The 11,344-nt window shown below is 45.4% G+C and overlaps 1 protein-coding gene across 2 annotated transcripts in view; it reads right to left on the reverse strand.

The window, feature by feature from the left end:
• The window catches only part of LOC126998083 (hemicentin-1-like), a 129,459-nt gene that overhangs the window by 41,870 nt on the left and 76,245 nt on the right, over positions 1 to 11,344 (reverse strand). For both annotated transcript variants that reach the window (XR_007752625.1, XM_050859463.1), the window contains exons 8-9: positions 6,543 to 6,687; positions 724 to 857 (exon numbers count right to left, since the gene is read on the reverse strand). Coding sequence is in view for 1 of the 2 variants with exons in the window: in XM_050859463.1 (XP_050715420.1) it covers positions 724 to 857; positions 6,543 to 6,687 (279 nt within the window). In the remaining variant the exon portion in view is untranslated. The remainder of the gene's footprint in view (positions 1 to 723; positions 858 to 6,542; positions 6,688 to 11,344) is intronic.

Raw genomic sequence — 11,344 nt, forward strand, 5'->3', positions numbered from 1 at the left:
ACACACACACACACACACACACACACAGGATCATAGGACAAAGAAGAAAAAACAGTATGGCATCCTTCTGATAAACTAGAAATACTACCTTTCTTCTGATTTCTGGATATCCTCACATTTTTTTATTTTTTTTGCAATTTCAAACAAAACTGGAAAAGACTGGGATTATCTTCAATATCATCATTATTTTTATCAGCATTATACTTCTCCTCTTGATCATTCGTATGCCACATCTTTCCCTTCATCCTACTCTTCCTCTTCCTCTTCCTCATCCTCTTCATCCTCATCCTCATTATCATCACGGCCGTGGCACAGTGTTATTACCTCACCTTTCTGAATACAAGGTCGTCATACAAGCACTCAGGTAAAACCACCTTCATTATATATTCCACATTTAACCACTTACCGAAACGCCTCCTTCCGTATTCCTCCTCTTTCTGCTCTTCCCCTCTTACCCTCTCTTGCTTTCTTCCTCTTTTCCTCCAAGTGTTATTCCCTGTTATTCCCCCTGCACCACGAACTACTCCTCTTCCTCCTATTCCCCATGAGCAAATAAAGGAGACATAATCATGAAGTACATTTCCAATTTCACCAAATGGACATGTTAACCCTAACCTCGCGGCTACAAGCGCCTCCTATTGCCCTCCTCACGGAAAACGGGAAAAACGAAATAAAGAAAACGGGATGCGCTTGCTCTTTCAGGTGCCTCGAGGGTAAACTTACATTGTGATACCAGGTGACGTTGTAGACGCTTGGGTTGGCTTGCAGGTGGCAGGTGAGCGTGATGTTGTCTCCCTGACTCACGGTAATATTGTCCCCGTCAAGGCCTGTCACCCGTAAGCGAGCCACGGGGACGACTGCAAGGGGGAGAGAAAGCCAAATGTTATGGTTTTAAGGAAGAAATGGAGGAAAGGACTGTTTGTGTGTGTGAGGCGTGGTGTAGACAGGACGGGAGGGAAGGAAGGAAGGGAAAAGAGGATTAAATGGAGATATAGAGTAGAATTAGCTTAGGCAGAAGGGAAAGAGAAGGAGGAAGGGGGAGGGGGATAAAAGGAAAGAGTCTGAGTTTGTTTGTGTGTGTGTGTGGCGTGGTGTAGACAGGAAGGAAGGGAGGGAAGGAAGGGAGAAGGGGACGAAAGGAAGGAGATAGAGATTAAGATTATATAAGGAAGAGAGGAAAGTGGAGAAGAGAGGGAGAAGGGAATAAACGAAGATATAGAGTAGAATTAGATAAGAAAGAAAGGAAAAGGAAGAAGGAAAGAAATGGATTTAACGAAAGAGACTTAGATTAGAATTAGATAAGAAAGAGAGGAAAAGGAAAAAGGAAAGGAGAAGGGGATTAAACGAAAGAGACATAGAGTAGAATTAGATAAGGTAGGATGGAAAACAAAGAGAGGTAAAGTCAGGAATGTAAAGTCAGAAGAAAGGAAGAAAGGAGAAGGGATTAGAGGAAAGTGACATGGAGTAGAATTAGATAGGAAAGAAAGGAAAACCAAGAGAGGAAGAGCCTGAAATGGAAGTTAGAAAGAAGGGGATACGAGGAAGGAAAGCGGGGAAGGAGGAAGGAAGGAGTTAAGAAAGTCAGAGAGGACGGAAGGAAAGGAAGGGAAGCAAGTGGAGTAAGACCTTGAGGGGAAACGTAAGGAGGGAAGGAACCAGAAAAGGGAAGAAAAGGGACTGTGTAGAGGGTGCTTGCATTTGTGTGTGTGGAGAGAGAGAGAGAGAGAGAGAGAGAGAGAGAGAGAGAGAGAGAGAGAGAGAGAGAGAGAGAGAGAGAGAGAGAGAGAGAGAGAGAGAGTGAGAGTGAGAGAGAGAGAGAGGTAAAGATAACAAGGCCGTGAGAGTGAAGGAGACGTCAAGTGTATTCATTGCGGCGTCTCTAATATCCTTCTACCGTCGTTGTCTTAGTAGTAGCAGCAATAGTAGTAGTAGTAGTAGTAGTAGTAGTAGTAGTAGTAGTAGTAGTAATAGTAGTACCAGTCATCGCTTTATTTCAGTGTTGTAATTATCTGACTCGCCTCCAGCGCGTCACATAAATACCTTCGCTTCCGTTTATTTGTCGAGAAAATATACATAGAAAAAAAAAGTAATTCGCCAAAGGATCAAAAACGGAAAATTAATCTCGGCAATTGCCTCTCCAATTAAAAAAGGCGTTTCAAAGATCAAATTTCTCAACTTTCACAACTCTTTCCGCCATCCATCGGTTACCCTTAACTTTCCTACTTTCTCTTCTCCTTTTCCTCTCCTTTTTCTCTCCTCCTCCTCCTCCTCCTCCTCCTCCTCCTCTTCCTTTGGTCATTTGCCCCTGCCCTTCTCTCCTCCTCCTCTGACCTTTGCTTCTCATTGTCCCTTACCACTATTATCTATTCCTTCTTTTTCCTCCTCCTCCTCTTCCTCCTTCTTCTCCTTCTCTTTCTCTGTCCTTTTTATTTCGTCCTCGTCCTTGAACTTGTCTTCGTCTTCCTCGTCCTCCTCTTCCTTCTCCTCCTTCTTCTCCTTCTCCTACTCTCTCCCCATTACCTCCTCATCCTTCTCCTTCTTCTCCTTCTCTTTCTCTGGTCTTTTATTTTCGTCCTCGTCCTCGTCCTTGAACTTGTCTTCCTCCTCCTCGTTCTTCTCGTCATTCTCATCCTTCACTCAATCTTCCTCACCACCATGACTTCCTCCTCTTCCTCCTGTTCTTCGTCCTCGTCCTTATCTTCCTTTTTTCCGTCTTACGCCTTACCATTTCTCACCAGTACACCACAACCACCACCACTGCTACTTCGTCTCCCTCTTCCTCATCTTTCCCCTCCTTCATCCTCAGCATCCCTCATCTCCTACCCTTCACACCATCCCCATTTCATCTCCTTCCTCCACCTCATCTTTCCCCTATTCATCCTCGCCATTCCTCAACACCTTCCCTGTAGACCATCACCACTTAATCTCACGCTTCCTCATCTCCCTCCTCATCCTTGCCATCCATCCATCAACCACCACACACCATAACCAGCACTTCCTCACCCTCCCAAACGAACACCACTATTCCTCACCCTATTCCTCACCCTAACCACCTCTTTCCCCTTCACACCGCCATTTCCACACAGTTAACGGGGTGGGCAGAACAGAACAGAGCGCACCGTTTACACACCATTCCCAGCAGTTTCGCCCAATTGTTCACAGTTTAGTAATCGCTTCCAGAGACGGAATTACTCGGCCCGTTTCTCCTCGGTTTGTTGCGCTGAGTGTACTGATCTTAATTCAATCGTCTGTACATATTGGCGTGAACGAGTGAATCTGTGTGTGTGTGTATGTGTGTGTGTGTGTGTGTGTGTGTGTGTGTGTGTGTGTGTGTGTGTGTGTGTGTGTGTGTGTTAGGGGTGACTTGTGATTTCTCATCCCGTCTGATTTTTGTTTTTGTTTTTTGTTTTCGGTTTTGCTTTTCCTGGAAGTCTTGTATCTCGATGGCTCATTATTTTTCTTCCTCCTTCTCCTCCTCCTCCTCCTTCTCCTCCTCCTCCTTCTCTTCCTCCTCCTCCTCTTCCTTGTCTTTGGTCCGGTCTTTTTCCTTTCGTTTTCTTTCGTTTTTGTTTTTTTTGCTTTTTTTCCTTTTCATCCTCCGTCTTGTCCGTATTTTTTTTCTTGTTCTTTTTTTCTCTTCTTCCTTTCTTCTTCCGCCTCCGCTCCTCCACCTCCTCCTCCTCCTCCTCCTCCTCCTCCTCCTCTTCTAGTCTGGAGGGGAATTACTGCAAAGTCTTCATGGTCTTGTTTTTATCTCAAAGTTTCGTCGCCGAGACACACACACACACACACACACACACACACACACACACACACACACACACACACACACACACACACACACACACACACACACACACACACACACACACACACACACACACACACGCACACGCACACGGGTAAAACAAAAAAAAATCCTAAATCGCCGTTGTCCTTCAAAATTTCTCAACGTTCGTAAAGTTTTGCGCTCATACGTTATAGCAGCGCGTGGCCACGGTGCGAATCTCCGTCACACTTTCCCTTGTAGACTGCAATATATAGGTGAGGTCCCATCCAACGTTGCCATATTATCGTACTCAGAGCTTAGTATTTACCCGTTTCTGACCCCTAAGTATTGCCAAGAAACATCAGGAATTAACTATTTTAACGATATATATATATATAAATGAGTCTAGTTATTAGGGCCCAGGAGACAGTTTTGGAGTCGGAAGTTAGTAAATATAAGAGGCTGATTACGACAATCTTGCAACGGTGGTCCCATCCCCCGCCTTCAGTGTAGCAAAGACCAGGAGGGGGGACGGACATTTGACACTTGGCGGCGCGGGGGAGGAGGCGGTGCGGTGTGCTGGGGTCGCTCTCGGAGGCCGGAAAAATTTCTTGCCCTCCGAATGTGCAAAGTTTAAACGGATGCGGGAGTTTGCGTCCTTAATAATCCCGGAGATGAAATGGATTATCGCCAATGAAGACAGAAACGCTGCACTGATAGAAAGGAGGAAAACGAAGACGCAAGGAGGAGAAAAGAGGAGAAAGAAGGAAAAGAGGAAAAGGACAATCGCCAATGAAGACAGAAAGGAAGGAAAACGAAGATGCGAGGAGGAGTAGGAGGAGGAGGAAAGAAGGAGGAAATAATGAAAAAAAAGAAAGTACTGATAGAAAGGAAGGAAAACGAAGACACAAGGAGGAGAAAAGAGGAAGAAGAGGGAAAAAAAGGAAAGCACCGATAGAAATGAAGGAAAACGATGACACGAGGAGGAGGAGGGAGGAGGAGGAAAGAAGGAAAAAAAAAGAAAGCACTTATAGAAAGAAAGGAAAACGAAAGACGCGAGGAGGAGGAGGAAAGAAGGAAAAAAGGAAAGCACTGATAGGAAGGAAGGAAAACAATGGCGCGAGGAGGAGGAGAAGAAGGAGGAGGAGGAAAGAAGGAAAAAAGGAAAGCACTGATAGGAAGGAAGGAAAACAATGACGCGAGGAGGAGGAGGAAAGAAGGAAAAAAGGAAAGCACTGATAGGAAGGAAGGAAAACGATGACGCGAGGAGGAGGAGGAGAAGAAGGAGGAGGAGGAAAGAAGGAAAAAAGGAAAGCACTGATAGAAAGGAAGGAAAACGAAAGACGCGAGGAGGAGGAGGAAAGAAGGAAAAAAGGAAAGCACTGATAGGAAGGAAGGAAAACGATGACGCGAGGAGGAGGAGGAGAAGAAGGAGGAGGAGGAAAGAAGGAAAAAAGGAAAGCACTTATAGAAAGAAAGGAAAACGAAAGACGCGAGGAGGAGGAGGAAAGAAGGAAAAAAGGAAAGCACTGATAGGAAGGAAGGAAAACGATGACGCGAGGAGGAGGAGGAGAAGAAGGAGGAGGAGGAAAGAAGGAAAAAAGGAAAGCACTGATAGAAAGAAAGGAAAACGAAAGACGCGAGGTGGAGGAGGAGAAGGAAAGAAGAAAGTAAAAAGTAAAGGGACACTAAACGTAATCAGATGGTTCCAATTTAGTAACATATCGACCACACGGAAGCGAGGAAGGAGACAGACGTAAGTGCGAAAGTGCGAGGCGCCTTAAGACGAGATGGAAGACTAGCCGCGGGGGTGGGGCGAACACGGGACTAAAATATTGAGGCGAGGGCAGGAAAGGTCAGGAAAAGGTCAGAGAGAGGTCAGGCCTGTTAGGGGCTTACTGGGGAGGGGAGGAGGAGGAGGAGGAGGAGGAGGACAGATGTGAAAGAGGTTAGGCCACAAAGAACATAGAGAACGATGAGGCTAAGAGAACCTTCATGTGTGAGGGAGTGGCGAGGTAGAACTGAGGTGGTAAGGAGAGGGAAAGGGAGGTAACATGAGGCAGAAGACACACCATAGATAGATAGATAGATAGATAGATATTTTATTGACCACAAAAAAGTTATTTATTAATGGTCCTAATATGGGAATTATGGGAACGGTAAGGATAAGAGAGTCATAAAGAGTAGAGGGAGAGGTCAGATAGGACTAAGGTGGTAACGAGAGAGAGGGAGATGGAGTACCACAAACAACACGCAGTAAACGTTAAAGGGAGAGAGAGAGAGGTCAGGCAAGGCTAAGGCGGGTACCGAGGGAAAGAGGAAGGGAAAGGGGGACACAGGAGGGAGAAGAAGCCCCAAACAGCATATTTAAAGATCGGTGAAGTCGAAGTAGTCTTAAAGGGAAGGGAAAGGGAGAAAGAAAGGGAGAGTTCAAACAAGGCTAAAGGTACTGAGGGAGATGAGAGGGAGAAGACGTCAGGAGGCAGAAGAAGCTAAAAAAAACATACTTACAATGACCGGTGAGGGTGAGACAGTCTTGAAACGGAAGGTGAAGATAGAAGGAGGTCAGGAAAGGCCAAGGTAGGAAAGAGGGGGCGAGGGAGACGTCAGGAGGGCAGGAGACTCACAAACAACATACTAACCATGAACGGTGAGGGTGAGGCAGTCTTGAAACGGAAGGTGAAGATAGAAGGAGGTCAGGAAAGGCCAAGGTAGGAAAGAGGGGGCGAGGGAGACGTCAGGAGGGCAGGAGACTCACAAACAACATACTTACAATGAACGGTGAGGGTGATGTGGTCCTGAAGTGCGGCTTGAGGCAGGTTGGGGCTATGGGCTGAGCAGGTAAGAGCCGCGCCGTGGTCACCTGCCTCCGGGGTAAGCACCACCTGGCTCTCGAGAACACCTGCCTCCACCACCACCTGCGCCGCGGAAAAATAGAGTCAATATAAAGTTCCTGAGACGTAATTAGCAGCTCCTGTTACCAGCGCCTCCAAGAAGTGGCGGAGAGGAAGCTGGCTTTATTTATTCTCTTTTTCTTTCTCCCTCTCTCTTCCTCTCTCCTTCCTTTAACTTTTTTTTTGTTTCTCCTCGTCTTCGTTTTCTTCCGGTTCGTCGTCGTCCTCGTCCTCCTCCTCCTCCTCCTGAAGTATTTGTTCCCGATATCGTTTCATTATTTTATTCTTTCGTTTGCCTGTTTGTGTTTGCTCTTTGCGCTGCTTCCTGTGTTTACTTCTTCCCTTTATGTTTGTAGATGGGATAAAAAGGCCGAGAGAAAGGGAAGGAAGGAAGGAAGGGAGGAAGGAAAGAATAAAGCGAGACCGTAAACAGGAAATGAAGGCACGAAGGGAGAAAAAAGGGAGGTAAGAATAGAAGGGACTAATGAAGTAGGTCAGGGAGCGGAGGGGAGAGGAAGTGAAGTGGCATTCGAGACACAATTAAAAATAACGAGTGGCTGCGTTGAATAACAGATCATTTGGCGCACTGAAAACACATTAAAGGCGAGACTTGACTGACGACGCCGAGGAAAAAGAAAGCGTTGTATTCATTATGTGTAAAGGTGTTGAAAGAGGATTATTATTTTTGTTGGTGGTGATGTTTTCATTGTTATTGTTGTTATTATTATTATTATTATTATTATTATTATTATTATTATTATTATTATTATTATTATTATTATTATTATTATTATTATTATTATTATTATTATTATTATTATTATTATTATTATTATTATTATTGTTGTTGTTGTTGTTGTTGTTGTTGTTATCTTGTTGTTGTTATTGTTCCTTCTTCTAATAATAAGTTTGATTAGTAAGGAAGCATTTATGAATTTACTGAGTGCTTATATATTGTGATCGTTTAGGTTATGGTTAGGTAATGCTAAGGTCTCTTCATGCACACGATAGCCAGCGACTTATGGTATAAATCAACAAAGAATGAGGCCACTTTGTTATATAGAAAGTCTCCTTAGTAAAGAAGCAAATATGATTTTTCTGAATCAAGACTTATGGTAACTGTTCCGGATTTTGTTAGGTTAGGTTAGGTTGAGTTTCGGGAACTTTCAGACACATAATATCCAGAAACCTATAGCAGAAATTAACAAAGAATGCCTTCATTGTGTTATATAGAAAGTCCCATTAGTAAGGAAGCAAATATTTTTTTTTGTCAAGACGTTTGGTAACTGTTCAGGGTTTTGTTAGGTTAGGTTAGGTTAGGTAAAGTTTAGGGAATTTTCAAACACATGATATCCAGAAACCTATAGCATAAATTAACAGAGAAAGCCTTCACTGTGTTATATAGAAAGTCCCATTAGTAAGGAAGTGAAAGCATAGATGAGACGTATGATAACAGTTCCGGGTTTTGTTAGGTTTGCTTAGGTTCAGGGATGAAGAGAATACAAGAGTTGTGTACTCGAATACGAACAGAAATATATCAAATTCCAACGATTACGAATACCGAATACGAATATACTCCATCCCTGCCTACTACCACTACTATTACTACTACTACTACCACCACTACTACTACTACTACTACTACTACTACTACTACTTCTACCACCACTGTTTCTGGTACTATCGCCAACACTCCAATTAGGGCCCGGCATTAAAGAGAGAAAAAAGCACGAGTTAACAAATAAAAAAAGGCTTAACCTCCGTAATAGGATTAGGACAGCTCGCTACGGGAACCTTTGATACTAAATAATCTTAGAGCACAACAACTCCTAAATGTTATCCTCTAGAAACTCTACTTTTTTTTTGTATATAATCACGACGACTAAACTCCTTTTTTTATTTTTTATCCTGGAGAGCGAGGGAAAAACGTATATATTTATTTTGCTCCCAACCGCTACCTGAATGTGCTTCCTCCTCCTCCTCCTCCTCTTCCTCCTCCTCTTTCTCCTCCTCCTCCTCCTCCAACTCTCTTTTACGTTCCCTCCTGCTCTCTCCTTTACTCCATATCCTCGCCTCCCACCCTCCCTCCTTCCCTCCCTCCCTCCCTTCCTCTTCATCTCTCCCCTTCTCTGTCCTATCCCCTTCATTTAGCACTCTTCCTCCTCCTCCTCTTCCTCCTCCTCTTAACCCTTCTTCCCTTCCTGCCATATTACTTACGGAGGGTGAGAGAGAGAGAGAGAGAGAGAGAGAGAGAGAGAGAGAGAGAGAGAGAGAGAGAGAGAGAGAGAGAGAGAGAGAGAGAGAGAGAGAGAGAGAGAGAGAGAGAGAGAGAGAGAGAGAGAGACAGAGAGAGACAGAGAGAGAGAGAGAGAGAGAGAGAGAGAGAGAGAGAGAGAGAGAGAGAGAGAGAGAGAGAGAGAGAGAGAGAGAGAGAGAGAGAGAGAGAGAGAGAGGCAGTGATTCCAGTATTCTCAGACCCCGAAAAATAAGACCTCTGGAATAGAAATTTTAGCTTCGTACGAGAACGGTTTCAGATCACGTGATAAATTAAATCCTTAGGGCTCGATTAAATTCGTGTGTCAAACAACGATGTTCCATTATAGTTTAATGGAATTCGGGCTCCCCAGGTTAGGCTGTCCTTGAGTTATAGTCCCGTAAAGAGCTCTCCACCTCCTCTTTTCTTTCTCCTCCTCCTCCTCTTCCTCACACTTCTCCTCCTCTTACTCTTCTTCCTCGTACTAATTTTTCTCCTCTGTTACTTCTATCTTTCCTCTGCCAGTTACTTGCCTTCATCCCCTCTTCCTCTAGTTTTCTTTCACCTATTTTTTTCTTCCTCCTCTTCCTCTTTCTCTCTCTCTTCCTCCTCTTCTTTCTCATAATAATTCTTCCTCCGCTGTTACTACTTTTTCTCTCCTCCACGTTGCTCATCCTCTACTTTCACCTTCTATTTTCTTCTTCCTCCTCCTCTTCTTCCTCCTCCTCCTTCTCCTCTTCATTCTCGTCCTAACTCTTCCTCTGCTGTTACTACTTTCTCTCTCCTCTCCGTAGCTTGCATTCACATCCTCTTCCTCTGCCTCTCTTCCACCTCATCTTTTCTTCCTCCTCCTCTTTTTCCTCTTACTCCTCCTCCTCTTTCTCGTACTAATTCTCCTGCGTATTTCACTTTTTTTTTCTCTTCTCCGTTGCTTGCTGTCACGTCTTCGTCCTCTACTTCTCCTCATTTTCCTCTTCTTCCTCTCATCCTCTTTCTTTTTCTAATTATTCTCTTCTGTCTTTTATCCACCTCGTTCTTGTTCTCTGGTTCTCCTTAACTTTCTTCTCTTTCTCATTCTCATCTACTCATCTTTCTCTTCTTCATCTCTTCTTTCTTCTCTTACTAATGTTTTTTTTTCTTTTCTTGCTACGTTTTGTTCCTCTTCTCTCTTTTCTCTCCTTTCTTCTCCTTGTCCTCGAGCTCCCCTTTTCTTCCTTCTCTTCCTCGTGCTCTTTTCCTCTTCGTCTTCCGCTTCTTCATCTCTTCTTGCTGGTCCTACATTTTTTCTTCCTACTCCTGCTGTCTTCCTCCTTCGCCTTCTGCTCCTCCTAATTCTTCTACTTATCCTGCTGCTTCTTGCTCTTTGTTGCCGTTCTAATATCCTTGCTCTTGTCTGCTTCCTCCTCCTCCTCCTCCTCCTCCTCCTCCTCCTCCTCCTCCTCGTCCTTATTCTCATTCTCGGTCGTTCTCTCTTTCTTTCCGCCGTTCAGTTGGTCCTCCACCTCACCCTCCTCCTCTTCCTCTTTCTTCCTGTCCTCTACCTCTCCCTTCGGCTTTCTTTTTTATCCCTTCCCCTTCCTCTTCCTCTTCCTCTTTCCTCCCCCTCTTTTTTATGCGACAGGCACGTTCCACCTTTCTCCTCCACTGTCTTTTCCCTTCCACCTGCCTTCCTTCCTCCCTTCCACCTGCCTTCCTTCCTCCCTTCCACATGCCTTCCTTCCTCCCTTCCACATGCCTTCCTTCCTCCCTTCCAACTGCCTTCCTTCCTTCCTTCCACATGCCTTCCTTCCTTCCTTCCACATGCCTTCCTTCCTTCCTTCCACATGCCTTCCTTCCTCCCTTCCACCTGCCTTCCTTCCTCCCTTCCACATGCCTTCCTTCCTCCCTTCCACCTGCCTTCCTTCCTCCCTTCCACCTGCCTTCCTCCCTCCCTTCCACATGCCTTCCTTCCTCCCTTCCACCTGCCTTCCTTCCTCCCTTCCACCTGCCTTCCTTCCTCCCTTCCACCTGCCTTCCTTCCTCCCTTCCACTTCCTCCCTTCCACCTGCCTTCCTTCCTCCCTTCCACCTGCCTTCCTTCCTCCTTCCACCTGCCTTCCTTCCTCCTTCCACCTTCCTTCCTCCTTCCACATGCCTTCCTTCCTGCCTTACACCTGCATTCCTCCATCCCTTCCACATGCCTTCCTTCCTCCCTTCCACCTGCCTTCCTTCCTCCCTTCCAACTGCCTTCCTTCCTTCCTTCCACATGCCTTCCTTCCTTCCTTCCACATGCCTTCCTTCCTCCCTTCCACCTGCCTTCCTTCCTCCCTTCCACCTGCCTTCCTTCCTCCCTTCCACCTGCCTTCCTTCCTACCTTCCACCTGCCTTCCTTCCTCGCTTCCACCTGCCTTCCTGCCTGCCTTCCACCTGCCTTCCTCCCTCCCTTCCA

Source organism: Eriocheir sinensis, chromosome 13 (assembly GCF_024679095.1).
Source record: "Eriocheir sinensis breed Jianghai 21 chromosome 13, ASM2467909v1, whole genome shotgun sequence".
NCBI lineage: Eukaryota > Metazoa > Arthropoda > Malacostraca > Decapoda > Varunidae > Eriocheir > Eriocheir sinensis.